The sequence below is a fragment of the Polyodon spathula genome, chromosome 14 (genome assembly GCF_017654505.1).
Source record: "Polyodon spathula isolate WHYD16114869_AA chromosome 14, ASM1765450v1, whole genome shotgun sequence".
NCBI classification, from domain to species: Eukaryota; Metazoa; Chordata; class Actinopteri; order Acipenseriformes; family Polyodontidae; genus Polyodon; species Polyodon spathula.
The window spans coordinates 5,456,367-5,477,800 of record NC_054547.1 but is presented as its reverse complement, the minus strand read 5'-3'; the positions used below and the strand labels follow the sequence as shown (position 1 = coordinate 5,477,800).

Genomic DNA, 21,434 nt, shown 5'->3' with positions numbered 1-21,434 from the left:
TGTTGGAATTCACATAGATTGTATTGGAATCTGTTTAGATATATATTCCTGGTATTGCATTTACCAGTGAGGGAGACAATTTTCATATACCATTCCCCATTAAGGTTAGGCTCAAGGTAGTTAGGAAATTCCACAATGTCCCTTTTCTTCTGATCTTTCTTATGTCCATACATACTGCTCATCACCTTCCAAGTACAGTATCTGCAACAATAAAACACTGAACACCAATAAAACAGCTCTAATATATACACAACAACTTCCATCTACCATTACCAACTGATTATCAATTACAATAGCACCGCAATGATACAAATAAGCTAATTAATACTATAGTGAAGGTTATCATATTAGGCGTTATAGCCTCTGAAACTTATTGCACAATTACCAGGTTTTCATGATTTCAACAAGTTTGACAGTAACATACATCACTGCCGCAGCTGTAAATTCAATACTAGAGCTCTTAGTACAATTAAGAAGTTGAGGATCATGACATAGATCAACAGTATGTACAGAATAGTACAGAATAAGAACTGTGACTGAATCCACTCTATCCTTGTGGATAATATCTAGTAGACAAAAAAAATCTTAAGGTCAGTGATTTGTTATAATATTTTGGGCTTTTGTAATGAAAATATACCCAAGAAATTCCAGTCCTAATTAAATTGTCTTGAATTAGTTTTTTGTTGATATTTTGTCTATTACACTACTACATATTGCTATAGCATTTTTCATATGGGTTTAGAAACAGCAGACCCAATCAACAGTAAACAAGGTACGCTAACTTTTTCCAGCAGAAGATGAGGGTGGGAAAGATGGACATGACTGCAGAATGGAAAAGGCTACGGTCAATATTCCCATGTAAAACTGAAAGCAGAATCATTTCTCTCTGAACCTCAGCAATATTGATCTACAGAAAACGAAAGAAAACATGGTATTGGCCAAAAGATTCATTTAAGATCATTGCTATGTGACTGAATCCACTATATCCTTGGGGATACAGTGGAATGGCCGTAAGGGATAGAGGCCCTAGACACATGAGTTAAATCATGCTTAAATCATGTTAATCATTAATCAGTTAAATCATGCTAAGTCTTTTTTTAATAATAAAACACAGTTCACGTGAACCTGTCGACTTATTTAACCATCTTTATGTATTCTCAAAACACACAACTGAGTTACCATAAGAATGCAGAACACCACGACTCAGCACCACACTATATACAACATACCGTCATATTGAATGGGATTACTTACCCGGTGTTTAGGAGAGATCTCAGACCTGAGGAATAGCTTGATTATCATTTCTGCCTTGCTGTGCAGCTGAGCCTGGTCGTTCTCGCCATACATTCCCGCTGAAGCCATGATCCTGCCTGCATCTGCTAGGTTGCGAAATCTGCAACCAAGTCAAGTTGACTAAATATTAGTATTATATCAGACTTGAGAGAATTATATAAAACAACTGTGTTATCACATCTCAAAATGTTTGATCTTACACTATATTAAACCCTAAAGTCATACAGGTTACCGGAAAATAATCAATTGTGCCTGAGATGGTTTCTGAGAATGACATGTTCTGTAAGTTCTTCATTTCATGTACAGTACTGCTTACAGTCACAGGGTACCACCATTTTAACACTCAACTTACTTTTCTACTTCTAAGTAGAATGACAAGTCATTGACTATAAAGCCCACGATGAGGGCTTTGTTGTTGACAACTCTGCGCTTTACTTGTGTGGTGTCTGCCTCTTCTTTATTCTCAGCCACTTGTGTATTGGTGGTACCAGAACTACTAACGAATATCATTCGACCTTCACAAAACAAAGCATGGCTGTGTTACTGATTAGCTTTTTCTAATTTTACTACAAAGTTCTTCAAGCCGAGGACTAGGAAGAGTAATGTGCTTATACACTAGCCTCTAGGTTAGTATTCTCAGTCTACATACTGGAAGTTACTTCACAATTTAACTCAATCAGCACTGGGCACCTTTGGTGGCAGTCAGTGATTGGTTGGGACTGAAATGCTCTCACTAAGAGAAAATGATTTTTACTTTTTAAAATGTTTTTGCAAGGAGGTAAAATGTTCCAATGAATCAATGTTGCAATACTTATGCACTTTGAGCACTGCTGTTTACATTAACTTTATACATTAAAACTGCTGTTTAACTTTATACATTAGATCTACTGGAAATCTAAATAAGAGATCTCAGAAGATAGGCACTTACTTTCTGAATAGTCATTGACCTCATGTTTAAGGTAGTCCTCAAAACCTTTCATGACCATTAGGTTTTTCATCGCACTGCGGAATTTGCAAACACTTCTAATGCAACTGCAAAAAGCACTCCATATATGTTGCTTGAAGGAAAAAACAAACAAACACATACTTAGCTACCGGTAGAAAAAACCTTTGCTGCACCATATTAACTGAGGCACAATTGTGTAAGATACTGAAATGGTTGGCGCATTAAAAACTTGGCCACCAAAAATTCCCTTTGACATGTTCCCATCAATAATATTCCCAGTTACAATAAATAATTACTTTAGGTGTATTTGTTTTTATTAAACATGTTTCATTTCCTTTTTCTTTTAAACTACTGTACATACAGCCTCCACCTACTGAATAATGCAGACAACTTGCATCCAAATACAATCTGTCACCACGCTAAATAAATTAAAAAGCATTCAATAATAACAACTGGCATTCAAAACATTTTCTCTGAAAAAATTTACACCTGTGAAACGTGCACTGTATTTGATTATACTACTGAGAAAAATCGAATAGATATTCTACTAATCACATAAGTACAAGTTCCAACTTATTCAGTCTCATTTGAAAGAGATACTACAGCAAAATCGTCTATTGCCTGCAGTCTACAGAATGTACATTTCACTAAATAATTAAGGTATAGATGGACACTTTGGATAATGGTCACATTTTAAAATACAGCTCTCGTACGTCAAGGTTTTTGTGACATGTATAAGTAGCGTGACAGTTACATTGCAAATGGGAACGCCAGTCAGTAAGTTTTTGGTGTGAAGTTTACAATTTCTTACCAGCTTGTCTTTCAGGAGACCGTCTCGAATTGATGTGTCAGAAATAGTGGTAGTGGTCGCAACTGGAGGGAAAGTGTCTTGGTACGGTCTTAACCTACAACAGACACAATTCTTTAGAATAGCTGTGACATTCCAAAAAGAACTCCAAATCAGCTGCAATTATTTTATAATGACATTTATATAATCTACATTATTTTAACATCTCACATCTCACATTATGATTTCCTCCTTGGAAGATGAGAATGTTTGATGTCGCGTGTATGTGATTTAAGAGAATTACATTTTGTGGACAATGCTGTGTGGTAAATAATAAATACACAATTCTTTGCTTAGCGGTGGCAGCTTCTCGCTGTCAGTTTATTCCTCTTCTAGAGTGCTGCTTCTTTTTTTTCAGCGTGGGATTGTTGGGGAGTGTAGCCATGTTAATGTCTTGTACCGTAAAAATTGCTGGTGCTATGGCTATTAGGCGTGGAACTCTGGCAGAAGCCTGCCTTCAAAAGCCAGAGCAGTGCCTGCCAGCATCAAATGCAGCGATAATTGCTTTGCTGTGAAGGGTTAGCCTTTTCTCTTCTCTCTCTTTTTTTTTTATCTTGGTTGTATTGGGAGACAGGGAGATGAATTTCCTTTTCAGACCTGACCGTACAATATAGCGGTTTATATGTCTGACACAAATCCTTTAGTCTGAATTACATACACACACATGCACGCACATGCATGCCACGCGCACGCACACACGTATGCACGCATGCACGCACGCACAGACACACACACAAGACTGACATATGAACCCTGAGGTTCAAGTTCCTTCACATCTGTAAAACAAAACCAGGCAATTCATTATTTGGATTGCTGTGCACTTAGTTCATTTCTACATGCTACTCACCATTTTTCCTCGAGAGATTTTAAAACCTGGTTCTGTGCTGCAAGAAGCAGGTTTAAAGTCACAGAAGGCATCCTTGGTATCTCCAATATAACATTGTCATTACACTGAAGATACACCTCTATGAAAGAGAAAAAATAACATGAGAAATAAGATTAAGACATTTTAGTATATTGGACTTTTCAGGTAGGGGTAAAAGCATGTGGGTAAAACTGTTTCATAGTTAACCTGGATGACTCTAAGTATAGTTACGCTACATTCTATATTTCAGTGCCAGTATATTCGCACTAACATTTTAGAGGAAAGGAAATTAAAACCTTTCCGTACTTGTTTTTTGTTCAGTTCTGTTTAACAAGATCAACTGTAACGAACTTGTTCAATCAATAGAAATCTCATTCATACCAGGTTTCATTTTTCGACCGAAGAACCTATCCACGATCCTGATAATTTTGAGCTTTATGATTTTAGGATCGTGAATCTCAGTCAGCTTCTCCACTTCTTGATAGAAGAGCACAGGGCCATGTGCGCCAAACGTCTTCAGGTAACGTTTGAAAAACTCTGTGCTTACTGGATTCTTCAGGACCTCTGCTAGAGACCTGTCATCACAAATCAATTAACTTAGGGGATAAAAATCAGGCTAAATAGTCTGGTTGAAAATATATAAATATGACAGTGTTGACTTTGCAATGTGACGATTTGTTTGGGAACATAAATAAAGAAAATACTATAAAAAACTGTATTCAACACCACTTGATTTATCTAGTGAAGTACGTACAGAAAGACAGACAGACAGGCATCTTATTATCTCCCCAGAAATGTGATAAAGGTTGTCCTTATTAGGCTTCTTCTTCTTCACAACTGGACAAGCAGTTCTCTCTCTACATATAACAAACTACAAAATGTGATGCCCACTACATTAGAATATATAACTATGAATGCCTAGGGGTAATAACAAATGCTACTACTGATAAAAGTAAATTACCTTGGTCTCGTGGTGGAGCGCCGGAGGATACTGTTGCCTTTCTTAAAAAATGTTATATTTGCTTTTTTCAAAAGAATACCAGTTGAAATTGGCTTTGATTGTACCTCTGTAAATAAATATACACATTGAAAGATTGAAACTACAATCTACAAATACCTACCAGTGTGCAAAAATGTGTGGTTTAAACAGAACGTGTGCTTGACACGGGAGGCTGTGCACCTCCTTCATGCTGATTGCCTTGAAGAGCTTGTGTTTTACACCTTTATGATTGTTTGTAGCTTTCAAAAAGACAGGAGAGATCAAAGATGAGATCTACTATACATGGAATCTTGTCCTAAGACCCGAAAACCTAGTTCAGGTCTTCCCCTTACCTCTCTGAAAGGAACATATAGTTGTAATGAAACCTATTGACTGGGTTAAATTCCTACAACTACATTTTACATTTATAAAAACAGGTTCACCACCAGATAGTTACTGGCATAGATAAAGCTGATACATGTTACAAGCATTAATACATGAAATAATTAGACTAGCTTCCTCTGTTTATTGCTAATTATTCCCCATGGTGTTCTCGAGAGATCTTGCAGTTTTCAAATTAACTCAAATGGATTAATGGTAAAAAAATGCAGCTACTTCACCCAGCACAAACAATACCAATCATTTCAATTAAATGTAATAACCTACTATTAAAATCCCAATCCAGAGGTTTCTTTAGAACTGGAACCAGTCCAGGTTCCATCAGCCACCAGGTGCAAGTGGAGTGAATGAAAAAAACAAAGATTCTTTGCACAACTCTGAGCATTATGTTAACCGAAAAAAAAGGTTCACAGTACAGTTAATATACCAAGCAATGCTATCACAGCATTTCATTCTGCTCATAGCAGCATGGTGCATGAAACAAAGCCAGAATGTTACTGCATTTCTGATGACATGTCATTTCATCCCATGCGTAGCACCATGGTGCAGTGAGACTAACTGTTTGAATGCTGATGGAACATATGATGTCACACCCTTTTAACAGCATGTCAATGAACATTCTCCAGCTCTAAGTGTGACACCTACAGTATACTTGTGTAAGCGTATTCCCAAACACAGGGTTATTCATTCATAATGAAAAGCAGTCATGTTCTATTTAGGTTCATTGGAAAGTGATGTTTGCTTGAGCCATACATACCATAATACGGTCTGTTCTTGTAATAAAGTCTGTAATTTATGCTGGTCTCCTCAACTGCCAGTTTTGGATACTTCTTAGCCAGTTCTGTAAATGACATCTGACATCCTATTTAATGACAAAACCACAGAAGTTGGAGAGAAAAAGGCAAGAAAATTGTGAATCAAGACATCCATTAATAGGCAGGCAGTCAAGGTTATGGCCACTGAAATAGGATTCTGAGATATGAAGTATAACGTTCTTACTAGCTTGTCTTTTTGATGGTGCCAACTGGATGGATCCTCCATTCCTGATATCCTCCAGTGGCATCAGTGCCCATGTGTCTTCAGTGAGCATATCCGCATCCCCACTGCTGGAGCAGGCCTGGCAGAGATCCAGGGCCACTCTCATTCTGTCGAGCAGCTGATCAGATTTTTTAAACACAAGTGTAACACCGCTGGCTCTCTGTTTCAGCTTTACTTCATTTAAACTGGAACTCAACTGCAGGACAAATATTACGTAGTTTAAGATTGTTGCAACATAATCAGTATAGTTAAAAAGTCAGTTGGCGAATTTGCAATACTGCTGGGGAATAAGCATTCACCACTGAGCTAAATGATGGGGAACAGTATTCTAATGATAAGACAATTTGATCAGACCTTCCCTTGTATGAAAGCTACACAGAGGACTTGGCTTGTTCAAAGTACTGAGGAATCAGCTTATTTTAAAGAAACAATGTGAATTATGGTTCCCTAAGTTTTCAAAAGTGCTTAATGCGGAGTTATAATACCTCAGCACATTAACACATTACTTTGATGATTCCAATATCTTAGCCTAGAACATCAAAAATGAAAAATCTTTTAATGAAGATCAATTACCAGAAGGAAATTCTTATCATCTTCATCCAGAAAATCATCATAGGAGGAACAAAGTATCTAGAAGAACGAGAAACAACAATAAATATGTATCACTACATGGAAATATCACCAGTATTGTCATCTCCAAATACGAAACAAGTCATAATGATTCTCAACTCAAAAGAAGTAAGCCCACCCCTCATTATATCGCCCCTCGCTATGCTGCAGATTCAGATATATCGCGGTCCTGGAGTTGGCTCCCCATTTATACAGTCTAACTGTGCATGCCTTAGCTGCACTATACAAAGGCAATTGCACTTAGAATTACTGTTTGTTTTATTTCATATTGCACATCACAAACAAAAACATACAAAACAAATAAAAACTAAGAATTAACAATAGCACAAAGCAAATTATATATCTACTTACTGAAGCTGTTTTTATTTTGGACAACAAGGTGTTCACTTGTGGCAGCAATGCCCTAGCAAAAGTCACAGGGCAGTGATGTCAGCTCCCTAGCAACAAGCCTCCTATGTTAGGAATGGGGATTCTCTCAATGCAGCGGGTTGGTGCATTTGAGAAAGTAGAAGAAAACTCATGAAATTAATTGGAGACTTAAGAAGCAATTACCCTTCGCAATACAAATTAAAATGGTGTGCTGCTTTTTATACAAAAAATGAGAAAAAGCTAGCAGAGCAGAGGATTTATATTGGACCCTGACGCACCCGATAAAACAAGGGAGTAGTTGTACAGTACAGTATATATAGCGGATTTATATTGGACCCCAACACCCACGATATATCGAGTGGGGGGTGTATTTGTTACAACAATAAAAACTAAGCTTTGATTTTCTTACCTCACAAATTTCATTTTGGGCTGTCAATATCCAAGGTATAACTTCTCCAGCTGGCAGCAGATTCCGTAGGTGTTTGGTGGTTTTCTCTTGCAACTGGACATATTCTGTGGACTCCTTACTGAGATACACTTCCACAATCCTTTCAGCAACTATCTGTCTCAGAATATGACCATATCCGTCTTCCGACCTTAATACAAGATTTAAGAAGCTGTACATCTCTCTCCACAGTCCCAAGTAATGAAGCTCAGAGGTGTGTTCCTTGGTCTTTAAGAAGGTCTCAAATGGACCACCAGCAAAACCATCAGCCGTAAGAACACAGGACAGATATTCATACTGATGAAGATTTTCTGGAAGAGACTGGAAGCTCAGAATGGAAGGGGGTTTGATGACTGGCCTAAGTAAGATTTTTGGTGGTTTGTCATTGTCTTTCGAACAGCGTTCGGGGTCTGTTTTAGATTTTATAAGTGGCAAAGTGCAAGGAGATTCCAGGAAATTCAATTTGGCTCTGGATTTGCTTCTGGCAGACTTCAGGGGAATGTTCCAAAGTCGTTTTTTGGTCTGTTTGGAGGAATAAGGTTCAGTTACACTTTGCGAAAGTTCAAATGTGATTCTCCGCACAGAGAGGTTTACTGTCTGGTGCTCTGTCAACTGTCCTTGGTATTCGTGAAAAGCCTTTTCCTTGTATTTCTGCAGTATACCTCTGCATTCCTCCACCTTCTGCATGGACAGCTTGCAGTGAGTGAGAAACTGTGGAAGCCAATAAGTGCGTACTTTCAGCAGGGCCTCATCCTTCATTTTCCCAAGAAGGTCTCTTCTGGTTTTGAAAGGGCGATCCCAGTTGAAAATCTTCAGCAAAGTATCTAAAAGGTTAAACAGATTAAATATGTGGTAAACACAGAGATTTACACATATTGTAGAGATGTTTCCAGGTCATTCTCTTACTGGGAACTATGGAGAGACAAAAGTTTACAGGGGGTGGGGGTGGGGTGGGGGAATTACCCGAGTTATTTTACAAGTGACAGCCACTGTGGATCCTTCTTGAAGGTGCACCACTTTTAGGACTTGAAGGTATGACAAGTAGATGTTTCTCTGATTTAAGTCTGTCTCATCAATCTGAAGCAACCTACCCACACTGACCCAGAAAGCAACCAGCTCCTCTCCTTTACAAAACAAAAGCGTAGTTCTCATTATAAAGACTTCACCAAAGTAGGAAAACAATTTACTTAGCTTGCTAAGTTGTGGAGTTGCTTATTGATTGGGGTGTTTGAATATTTCATTAAGAGTGGTTGAAAATATACAATTGTGGAACCACTGAGTAGTTTCACACCAACTGCTGCCTTTTGCAAAATGTGCTGCATCTTTGCTATTGTACAACCTGCTGTGGACACCCTGAATTAATCATATCAGAAGTGTAGTGGGAGAATGCAACTACTGTGCATAAACAGAAATGGGTGAATTGTTTCATCAACGTACCGCAAGTCCCTTTGATGAAAGAGCAGAAGCGCTTTATTCCCCTCACACTCCCGATGCATCTCTTTAGCAACCACTGGCCTGCAAAGACCCATCTAGCCACTCCTATTGAGAGCAGGATAAAATGAGAACCATATCGCTATGGTAAAACAAATGAGAAAACAAGGTACCACAGGCAAGAGTTGTAAAGCAAACCAAAGGGTAATAAAAGCATAAGCATGGCAAAAGCATGGTTAACTAGTAAATTATCATGCAAATTTACCATAGTAAATCATGGTCTTATACGCAGCGGTTCAGATAAGCTGAGTACCTGCCGTTTTCACACGTTAAAAAATCCAAAATAAGCACTAAATTTAAAATGAATGCATAAGCATACCCATAGCAGTTTTGCTGCACAGCTTGTCTGCCTCCCCTCACGCCTCCCCTAAAACTTCCACAACAAGCTACATCTCTCAGAATACAATGTCTTCAGTTACTAGGAAACTGTACACTAGAAATAACAACCCAACAAACATTATCCAATCTCTGGCTAGCCCTGTTGTCTTTGCTTCCAATCACAATAAGAATATAAAAACATTTCGAAGCTACACAGGTTGAAGCGTAAATATCCCAGTCCAGCTACAAATTCAACTGGAAACCCGTGAAAAAAAGGTGCCTATAATATGAAACTTATAACTTATTAATGCATTTCCCTGTTTTATTTATCTGTACGGCTTTATACTGAAGTTTTAACATGTTTACTGAGATTAAGAATTTCATCTTAAAATATAAGTAACGTAATTCATTTGCAGAGTCAGTGTGATACCTCGAAAAAAATGCGCCTAACTGATAAAGAACATTGCAGAACAAACTAGTGGTTGTTCAGTGCTAGTTCAAATTAGCATTGCAGTTAAATGGAAGACTCTTTTTAATGCCTACCCAACTACCAATAAAGATTGTACAGTATTCATCGAGATTACTCATGACTTCAATGTAATGCTTAACCCCTGCAAATACATTTTACTCTTTCAGTGTTAAAACTAGACAGTAAGTTACTCCCAGACCCAAAACCTTATCTGGAGTGCTGCTTATACTGGATAAGTATGCTTATTTAGTGACTGAAAATGACATTTGTGATGTTTTAACCAAAAACATTTGTCTATGTGACTTAGTTAGCCATAATTCCAAGGTGATACTCTGGGCATTTTCTCTTGATTTACCTGTCTCTTGGCAAGTTGAAAACTGAAGGAGTTCTTGACAGAGTTTACAATAATGGTACAGCTCAGTTTTCTGAAAATATGTATAACGATGAGTATACAGCCACTCCAAGAACCTGACATAAGTAATATCCTGTTATAAAGGGGAAAATAAGTCATTATTGAATGTGCTTTCCAGAACACACACCTTCAATGCAACATGACCTCATAGAAAAAAAGCGAACCATGAGGTGCCTTCTACACTTTGCATAAGGCTTGAGGCCACAATAGTAAAAAGACAGCTAAACACTGCACATGCTCTAGCAAGGTTCTGGGATCATGTACAGCACATCAAGATAAAGGACCACAGCAAATGTTGCCCTTGTAAGTTGACTAAGCATGTAATGTCTGCATCTCACATGGTTTCCGCAATGTGTGGTATTGAAGGTGCAGAGCATATATGTAGTAAGTCGCTTAAAAAAAAACAGATCTGTATTGCTGGCATTGTAAGCATAATTTATTAGGATTAATTGCTGACAGGTACGTTACCTAGAGAATGTTTAATATTACCTTGTTATATGGTAACTCTGGGCACATAATCCATTTGCTCTCTGCGATATGGAAAAACGGAATTTGTCCATAAACCTAGGATTGAATTGTTGTTGTTTTTTTAGTCTTTTTAATATTTGTTAGCAGGTTGAAACATTTCTACAGATCAGCAGGTTCCTAGTCTGCAAATCCATACTTGAACTTGACATCTAGTTAGTGAGAAAACTGCTTTCAAATCCACTGTAAAATCTTGAATAGTGTACTATACAATGCAATCTGAGCATTAAGGTCACACCCTCTAGCAGCTAACACTATGGGTGTCCTTTTGTGTTAATCAAAAAGACAAAAAAAAAAAGTTTATAAAATGACCATATGGGAAACCTTCGGAACATGCTTAATATATTAGTAGTCGTAGTCGTCATCGATGTAGTAGTATTTACTACTACTACTACTACTACTACTACTACTACTAATAATAATAATAATAATAATAATAATAATAATAATAATAATAATAATAATAATAATAATAAACACGTACACTAACTATGCAAACTGGTAGAATTAACTTACTGGTAAGCTGAGAAAAGTGTTGAAGAAATCCACAAACACGTCATCTTTTAAAGAATTAACTAATTCCTCGAAGAATTCTTTTTCTAAAAATAAATTAATTAATTAATATATTTAAATATAGATAGACAGATAGACAGATAGATAGATAGATAGATAGATAGATAGATAGATAGATAGAACATAGTCATGTAAATCACAAACACATTAAAGAATTGTTTTGTAACGTTAGCATAGTAATTAGAAAACAAACCCAAAAGAATGATATTTACATAATCTGTTTTCTCTCTGCATTGTTCTCTGACAGGTTCCACTTAGAAAGCGATCAAGTAACTCACCAGGTATCTCATTAGTTCCAGAGGTCTTCATGTCTCAGGAGTTTGACTTTCCCGTGGTAGACGCTTGTTGAGAGCAGAACCACTATTGTTCAGGTGTGTATTAAATTGCTTTATTGCGTAAAAAGACGTTCCATACATTCGAACGCGTTATTGCTCACTGAAATCTACTTTTATGTTTGTTTTTGGAAAATAAAAAAAAAAGTTAACTAATTAAAATTCCCAATCAAGCTTTTTAACTTAACCAGGTATTCACTTCAGCAAAACGTGGTGAGACAATTCAACACGTCAATAGCCGTTACAGTAAAATATTTAACAGATCGATTCGTCCATAAGCATTTACGTACATTAGCAGCTGATTGCTAAATAAATAAATAAATAATACTTGCATCTCAAGTATGGGTTGGATTTTAATGCATGTATAAACGCATGTTATAAAACATCAGAGTTTAAAATGTATTGGTCTTCCAAAACCTGTGTGCTTAGTGCGCCATCTGCTGGAGGTATGGGGGACTACCCTATCCTCTTCTCTCACTTGTACATGATGTACCTACGAGTAAGCCTACCACAGACGTTGTGTGACGTGTTCAGGTGTCACAAAATCTGCAGCGTGTATTCTCCCCTACTCAAATATAGCCAAACCGGATTTTTTTTTCAGATAGTCACTTTCAACCTGAAGCTTTGAGACGCTTCAGGCTTTCTACATAAAGTATATATATATATATATATATATATATATATATATATATATATATATATATATATATAATCTATATATATAATATATTAGTTTCAAATTTGAAAAACAAACTTTTTTGTATACCAATTTATATAATACTGAAGACAACCGTTCTTCGTCAGAGGAAATTTTAAAAGAACGCAGATACCAAAGGTTTGAACTGGGTTCCTTTTGCAACATGTATGCTGATGCAACACTCCTCCATGTTTCTAGATTTTTGAGGGAGTATTTTGAATTATGACCCAAAAGACAACAACTTCAGTCCATACGTGTTTGTAAAAAGTAACAGTAAAAATCCCCTTAAAGATTAGACCAGGATAACCAGTAATTCAATTTGTTCCAGGGTAGTTGAAGATATATCATACTAAATAAGAATAGCACATTTCCCTATCAATGAAAAAAAAAAAAAAAAAAAAAAAAAAAAAAAAAAACTCGACAAGCAGTTATAAGTACAAAACATGCATTTAAATCAATCAGTACTCCTCAGACTTTTAAGAGAAAGTTTTAATACAAATATTAACATGTTACATATAGGCTTTTGTGTGCCTGATGTGTAAATGCATTATGTAATTGGAATAAAATATTCTCAGTAAACCAGGACACAGAGGTTTTAATAGAGTTTTATAGCCCTGCTGCCTATTCCTTGCACCTTCTTTAGAAAGCTGACTTATGAAAGCAGCATTATAAAAGCAAGGTGTAGAAAAATCTAGTGAAAGCTAAATTAAGCATGGAAAAAAAAAACTATACATTTGTAAAAAAAACAAAACAAAACAATTTTTTTAAAAAAAGTGAAATATGACTGCAGTTGTTATTGATACAGTTGGCCACTAGAGGGCAGGATCCAACCGCAATCATGAAGGCGTTATTTTCAACCCCAGTGTACACAGCCTGCATAGGACCATTTTTATGTACTTTTGCAATTTTAATAAAAACAGTTATTGCCTCCAATAAAGCCAAACAAAATGAATTACAGGATGGGTATGAGATTCAAAACCAAGGCTGCACAGCGGAACAGTCTGTGCCAGAATTCAAATCCAGTACCACTTGGCACCTAGGACCCTAAGCCCTAGGCTGCACTGTTTTAATTAAGTTTTAAAAAAGGCTTGTTTTTCCCTGTTTAATTATTTCCCCTCATTAAAAGAAAACAAACAAATCAAAAGACTGTTAAGGGAACTGAGGGTGAACTTAGTTATCTGAGTTTCCAAATTCATTCATGCTACGGTGGTCCTTGCTTATCAATAGATCTTTGTCAAACACTGTTGCAGAAGACTTTGGTCCCTTAGTCAGCCTAAGTGGGACTGTAATAAAACCTTGCTTACCAGATACATGGACTCCTTATTCAGTCAGCAGATTTAATAGCTGCACAGAAACTTTATCCCTGCCAGTTTCAACAAGTTTTCTTGCAAAACAGGTATGCGTGTTTTGAACTGACAAAGTGGCTTAAGGAATATGCTATGGATTATATACTGCAGTTCTCTTTGCCTTTGTGTGTGAAACATACATATCTAATGAAACAGAAAGAGGATGCATTGCTGTGCAATTTATGCTGCAAGAGTTGAATCAATTGATGCTAATTGAGAACCCTTCAGAATTTGCATCCTCTGAAATGTAATAAACTGCAACCCCTGTATATTATGGAAGCCATGCAAAGCCACACCCCCAGCAACCCTAGTTCCACCACCCTTGTCCTAGACCTCATACACACCTGGTATTATAATGTAAAGGACCTGGTAGAGACTCGAGTGAAGAGCAACAGCAGACTGTGTGTGCATGCAACACTTTTTTTTTTTTTTTTTTTACATTCAATAGGTTTAAATAAGCACGATAAACTACTATGTTAGTTTTGTTACAATGGTTAAATCATGGGAATACTTGGAGGGTAAAAGGAAACTGAAAGATATATTTAAGGTGTGAGAGCAGCCACTTGTCAGTCCAAGGAAGAAGAGCTTGGTTTTATTTACTCTTCATTGTTGATAAAGTTCAGAATGCAAGGTGGCTTCCTGTCTATTTCAAAGTTAAGTCTTGAAATGAATAAATGTATCTCTCAATCAAAGATGAGCAGACTTGTAACTGTACCAAGTCTACCACAAGAGATGGATTAAAGTATTTTGAAGTTGTGCATTATTATTATTATTATTATTATTATTATTATTATTATTATTATTATTATTATTGCATACTCCCCACATAACAGTTAATACAACTGAAATCCCTCAAATATGATTTCTGGTCTATGATTTTATGTTTTGGGGACAAAAAACCCACACAAAGCCCAGCATCCGAAAAGCACAGGCTGGAATCCTCATCGTGACCAATCAGGAAGCTGCTCCCCCCTCCCCGTTTCCTTTGTCCAATGATTTCACTGTATGTCGTTCCACTACCTGAACATGCAAGGATCACGTTCCCGCTGACCAATCACGGGCCAGAAATTTCATTATCCTTGTTATAAATTTGAGTGTAGCGCAATAAGGTAATTCAGGAGAATGAGACATCTACAAAGGAGATATTTGAAAATAGTTCACTGGATTCAACGCCAGTCTGAAACCTTTCTTGATTTTTATTTGCTACCAGGTATTTTAGTCTTATAAACTGTTCTTACTTTTTAAAAGTTTTTTGTTGTCTGTTAGTGCATTCATTCTAAGAGGCATGTTTTGAGGGTATATATGAGACTTATAGTATTCGTTCTTGTTTTTTTTTTTTTGTTGTTTGTTTTTTTTTTTTTTTATATATATATATTTTTTAATCTGTACGATCCAAGATAGTTTGGATATTTATTTTTTTATTTAAAAAAAAAAAAAATCCTGTTTGTACTAGTGGTTCTGTATAACATAACGTTAATTATTTTGTAATTAGAGCATTGTAAAGCTCTTTCGCTATGTTTAGTAGTGTTCTCTGTTGTAGTACTAGCATGATTGAATGACATCAAAGCTAGCTGTTATCCTCCAAGATTGTACTGTTTTTAAGATCAAGTCTAGCTTCTAAACGTTTTCTGTTAGCAAACATACGTTACCTCTCAACGAGATAATGCGATTATTACTGTCAAAGCAAGGCAACGCGGATATGATCGGAATTCATTTAGTGTAGACAACAGCGCAGTGTGTAAAAAAAAAACGTGTTTGTTATAGCGTCCTACTCACATTACATTTATTTTTTCTTGTAATTGTTTATGGAATTTAAATGTGACTGTTATATACATTTGTGTGAATTGACTGTAGCGCAGTGCTTTGTACAAAACTGTATTGATCACAGTTGTACAGATACAATGCATGTGACAGTAGGGGAATAGCATTCAAAATTACAGAATCCTCAAATCTGCTGCACGTGGGTTGCATGCTGTTTTGTATGGAACGGAGGTGGGGGGGTGGGGGTCCTTTGTTAATCTGCGGGGTACACGGAGTGAATCGGATTCGATACATTTGATCAATTTAAGCGTAAACTCAATTGAACATTTAATAGCTGTTTTCTGACATGATTGAATAGACGTATTACTTGACATTTGTAAATAAGTGGTCCCTAATGAGTATGCACAATAGCTTTGTTACCTGTGAAACGTGCTCAATAACGGTCTGTATTACGTGTCTTGTTTTTTTTTTAAATCCCGCACTCTTTCTCTTTCCAGGACTATTTTAGTAATTAAGATGGCCACCTCTTGCAGCTCGCAGTTGAGTAAATGCGTTAAGCAGCACTACATGGATCTCCCGCAAGGTGACAGGGTTCAAGCTATGTACTTCTGGATCGATGGAACGGGAGAGAACGTTCGGTGCAAAACCCGAACCCTGGACACCGAGCCAAAAAGCGTTGACGGTAATTCAAACAGGAGGAAAATGAAACGGTCATTGTATACCTGCAGCAAGTTAGGGTTTATTCTAGCTCTGCTTCTAAACATTGCTTAAGTCTTTATTATGTACCAAGATTTCTGCTTGGCATAACGTGTTTTATGTTAGAATATTCAAGTCCAATCTGAGTGTTTGGCAGGTGAGAGATGCAAATAAGGCTTTTTATTGCTATGTAAATACTGAAACGCATCTTGTGCTTCCTCTCAATGCAGATTTGCCAGAATGGAACTTTGATGGCTCCAGTACCTACCAGTCTGAGGGCTCCAACAGTGACATGTACCTGATTCCTGCTGCCATGTTCAGGGATCCCTTCCGGAAAGACCCCAACAAACTGGTCCTGTGTGAAGTGCTGAAGTACAACAGGAAACCTGCAGGTAAGCAGCTTCGCTATTTGGAATCCTTATCTATCTGAAGCCTTTCTTGAGAGCACAGTTCCATTGAGATTCACATAATGCAGAAATGTAACTTTTTGTTTTGTTTTTTTTAACTCTACAGAAACAAACCTTCGTCATTCCTGTAAGAGAATCATGGAGATGGTGGCGAACCAGCACCCATGGTTTGGTATGGAGCAGGAATACACCATTCTTGGAACTGATGGGCACCCATTTGGCTGGCCTTCCAATGGTTTCCCTGGTCCTCAAGGTAAGGGGATATTACCCTTTTAAATAAATGCACAGCTGTTACAGCTTTAAAATCTGCACTTCCATCATCTCCTCATGTGATGCTTCATCCAAAACATGTGATCCCCTCCAGGTCCCTATTACTGTGGTGTTGGTGCAGACAAGGCCTATGGCAGAGATATCGTGGAAGCTCATTACAGAGCCTGCCTCTACGCTGGAGTTGAAATCTGTGGAACAAATGCTGAAGTCATGCCAGCTCAGGTGAATACCATGTTGCTTTAGTTGTGCCATTTTTAATTGCGGAACAGTTTGCAAATCTGGTAACTTGGCATGCCTTGTGTCTTATTATTCACCGGCAACACTGGAAACCAGGGCAAGGCCAGCGCCTGTTCTATTTCATGAGCAATATGCTTTGCTCATGAAGCATGAGGAATTCTCACAGCTGTTCGTATTGCTGCTCTTCAGCTGTATCCTAGATACTCCTCTCTTTGTAGGACAGACCGAGCTCAGTCTGCTTTTCATATAGGGCTGCCGACTGGGACATGGATTGAGTTGTGTTTTTTTTTTTTTTTTTTTTCGGGGCTCAACCTAAAATCTGATTTCCTTTACAGTGGGAGTTCCAGGTTGGCCCCTCTGAAGGAATCAACATGGGAGACCACTTGTGGGCAGCCCGGTTTATCCTGCACAGAGTTTGTGAAGATTTCGGAGTCACCGTCTCGTTTGACCCCAAGCCGATCCCTGGCAACTGGAATGGAGCTGGCTGCCATACCAACTTCAGCACCAAGGAGATGAGGGAAGAGGGAGGCTTGATGTGAGTGTAATCTCGGGCAGTGCTTTCTAATCCATGTGCTTTGCGCTGTATCACATATTGGAATACAATGTATAGTCGCTCCGTTCAGGGACCGTCTAATGCATTGCAGTTCTCACACTACTTTAAATGGTCAAGCAGAGACACTGTGGTAGAGCAAAGCTCTCTGCTTAAGGGGACATGGTATTTGATGTCTGCTATAAGAATGTAATGGATCTGGACTGTAAAGATTGTAATTAAGCATACCCTGCAGTAAAGCCTGAAGGGTTGCAAGTGTCAAATTCATACTCTATAGGGTTAACACTAGAACCACCGCGTTTTATAGGCATACCTTGAACAGTCATGACTGGTCAGTTTTACTGGCGTATTGAAAACAGCAAATATTGTAATGAAAGGACAATTGAATATAAATTGTAGTTTTATTCAGGAAGGTCATATAAAGCATCTACACAACTGAAATTTTGTAAATAAAAAGATATGAACAAATGTTTTTATGTACAGGCATTAAATAATGCACATCCTCAAAACTGTAAAATAAAAAACAAATGTGTGTATCATACATACAAAACTGTACAACTGAAAGAGTATAAAGTATAAATTTAGAAAATGGCTTTCTATTGCCTACATAACACACACGTACTCAACTGAAGCTATGCATTTATATACAGACGCACTATAATCGAAATGACATGAATAAATAAACATTTGAATAGAATGGACTTCGTTTACAAAGTCTTAAGTGCTGGCACAAATCACACAGATACTACTTTTCAAAATACACCGTGCACTTACCGCATTGTCAGTCTGCTGCATCAGAATCTTGCAGTAATTGCAAATACATTTCTGTCCTGCTTCTTTAGCGATCCATTTGTAGTGTGTATTGGGGTAACACTGAATTGCGTAGAAAAAACGTGTAACTTACAGTAACCAGTTCAGACAGACACCCTGGCACCATGAGCTGTCAAGGCTGACTGATGGGCTATCAGAGGCTCATTGAAACAATAGAAATGTTAACAGAAACAAAAAAAAAAAAACTCATTGAAACAATAAAAATGTCACTTGAGGAATGCTGACTGATAGAGACACAATACGGCTGCAAGTCCTGACTCATAAACACAAATACCACAACAGATCATTGTTATAATGTTTTACATATATCAGTGTGGCAAGGTAGCCGAAGTGAGGAGACTCGGCGTCGGAAAGTGCAGCAAATAAATAATAATAATAATACTTTTAATAATAATCAACACACAAAACAAAAGGGCACAATGGCCAAATAAAGACACAAAACAATCTACACACTAACAAACGCTGCTAACATATTCTCACTCACTGCTACCAAACAGGTCCTCTCATTCTCTCAATCACTCCCAACCACGCTCCTTTTATACTGGTGCCAGGACTAACTGATTAATTAACTCCTCGTTAGTCCAGTCACATTCCACGCATTCCTGACAAACTCATTTACTGACAGATCCACCCCGCAGACTTGCTCACGTCAACTCTAAGCACAAAAACACACAAAGACAGGCTGTCAATTTGACCGCTTCTGGTCAGTATTTTATCTCGCTAATCTTTGCAGCTACACAATTCTTTGTTTTGTCAGGGGAATTAGTACATAGGTCAGGAAAGCATAGCTCCTCATCTTAAACACATGCACAGAAATTTAAATTCCAGAAACGGTCAAATGACCGTCTTGATCTCTGTGGTGTTAACAGCACTACTCTGAAGAGATAATGGAGCAGCATGAGGGGAGAGTATCTCTGGGATGGATGCAGTGTTCTGATGCTTTGTCTGTTTCTCTACTCTTAGGTACATTGAGGAGTCCATTGAGAAGCTTGCCAAGAGGCATGACTATCACATCCGGGCCTACGATCCTAAGGGGGGGTTGGATAACGCCAGACGCTTGACCGGTCGCAATGAAACCTCCAACATCCACACTTTCTCTGCCGGCGTGGCCAATCGTGGAGCTAGTATCCGAATCCCTCGAACCGTGGGCCTGGATAAGAAGGGCTACTTTGAAGACCGGCGTCCTTCTGCCAACTGCGACCCCTACAGTGTAACACAAGCACTGGTTCGTACGTGCTTGCTTGGTGAAGAGGGGGACGAGCCTGTGGAATACAAGAACTAAACTGAAAGACTGAACTTTACATTTTATTTAGCTGTGTTTTATAAATTTGTACGAGGGAGTCAATACTTTTTTTTTTTTTTTTTTTCTTTTAATGTCGCCTGGGGTGGGGGGGGGGGGGGGCAAACGTTACCCCTGGGAAAGAAGTAAATATTGTCCATGTCTTAACAGCTCTCCAGTAACATAAGTTGACAGGTCAACTTAAAGCAAAAGGAATTTATTAATAATAATAGTAATAATAATAAAGTTTTAAAACAAATCTTAACCTTCTGTAGGACTTTGCAATGGCTGGGCACACCATCATTCTACCTTTATGTAAATGGAGAAGAAGAAAAAGAAGCAAGAACTCACTAGGGTTAAGGTCATTAACAATTCGTTTCTTGGTGACAATTGGTTTCATGCCCCTTGGCAATCCTACCAAGTTACACCTAGGGATGGGACAGTATGAAATTTACATGGTATGATAACCGTTTAAAAAACAAAATGCAGTGGTAAACTTAATATCGCAGTATACACCATGCAAGTTATCAAATAAAGGCTCAAATGAAGAAAGACTAATGTAAATCACTTAAATTACCGTAATTCACAAGAATAAAACCAACAAAACACACTTCCTTTCATGGAATGATTTAAACATTTGGTATTTAGTATTTTACTGTGCCAAGTAACTTGGTACGTTTCTGATCGGTTAAAACGCAAACATGTACCCGTACAGGTTATTATTTAAGAGCAGAGATGAGTCGTTTATTTCTTTCGACCGGATAAATAAAATGTATAGCAAAAAAAAGTATTTTAATACTAAAACGTGTTATTGGATTTACATTTATGACATTGCACAAGTAAGCTGATTATTACACAGGTGGAGTTTGTAAAAAAAAATTAAAAAATACATTTAAAAATTCTTTACTTACCTAAGAAAATTGGAATACTGTTACAACTAGTTTAAACAAAACTATGTTGACAATAAGTAGGCTGTCCTGCTGCAGTCGCGGGTCTGTGCTAGTTTTATTTGAGACATTGGTCGTGTTCTTATAGCGCAGATTTCCGCAGGTCTGCACAGCGCTGCACAGCATCGCGGAGATGCATTGTACACGTCACTCAACACCCACAGAGATCTGTGCAGATTCTGCATAGCACAGAGCAGCTTTGAAATGTTACTGCGGGAGGCTGGCTGCGGCTGTGAACCAAAGGGACGATGCAAAGATCACGAGTGACCTGCTAATCGTAATGCAAATAACCACTAAAACTACTGCTGCCACCTTATCGGAGGCGAATGACATTTTATCATTATACAATGAAGCCGTGAACAGCCTTGTCAACACTATATTAAATAAATAAATAAATTATTACAAATAAATAAAAGTACTCAATTTGTGATAATATCATTTTACAATAACGTTTAATGTTTATCTATTACATTAAACTGACT

At 37.6% G+C, this 21,434-nt stretch overlaps 2 protein-coding genes across 2 annotated transcripts; one reads left to right on the top strand and one right to left on the bottom strand.

Annotated features, from left to right (window-relative positions):
* Window positions 1–757: 757 nt before the first annotated feature.
* On the bottom strand, window positions 758–11,908 carry LOC121327073 (regulator of G-protein signaling protein-like). Its single transcript, XM_041270868.1, has 17 exons — window positions 11,878–11,908; window positions 11,543–11,625; window positions 10,991–11,065; window positions 9,249–9,384; window positions 8,789–8,935; window positions 7,776–8,635; window positions 6,941–6,997; window positions 6,329–6,563; window positions 6,087–6,191; window positions 5,073–5,190; window positions 4,333–4,526; window positions 3,934–4,051; window positions 3,051–3,144; window positions 2,222–2,351; window positions 1,646–1,808; window positions 1,255–1,393; window positions 758–907 (listed from the first exon to the last, which is right to left on the bottom strand). Exons 1-17 carry the CDS (start codon window positions 11,906–11,908, stop codon window positions 758–760), a joined length of 2,835 nt encoding a protein of 944 aa, XP_041126802.1.
* Window positions 11,909–15,081: 3,173 nt separating this feature from the next.
* Window positions 15,082–20,067, top strand: LOC121327221 (glutamine synthetase-like). Its single transcript, XM_041271108.1, has 7 exons — window positions 15,082–15,184; window positions 16,233–16,417; window positions 16,662–16,823; window positions 16,945–17,091; window positions 17,203–17,330; window positions 17,681–17,880; window positions 19,690–20,067. Exons 2-7 carry the CDS (start codon window positions 16,252–16,254, stop codon window positions 20,006–20,008), a joined length of 1,122 nt encoding a protein of 373 aa, XP_041127042.1. The 5' UTR covers window positions 15,082–15,184; window positions 16,233–16,251; the 3' UTR covers window positions 20,009–20,067.
* The last annotated feature ends 1,367 nt before the right edge of the window (window positions 20,068–21,434 follow it).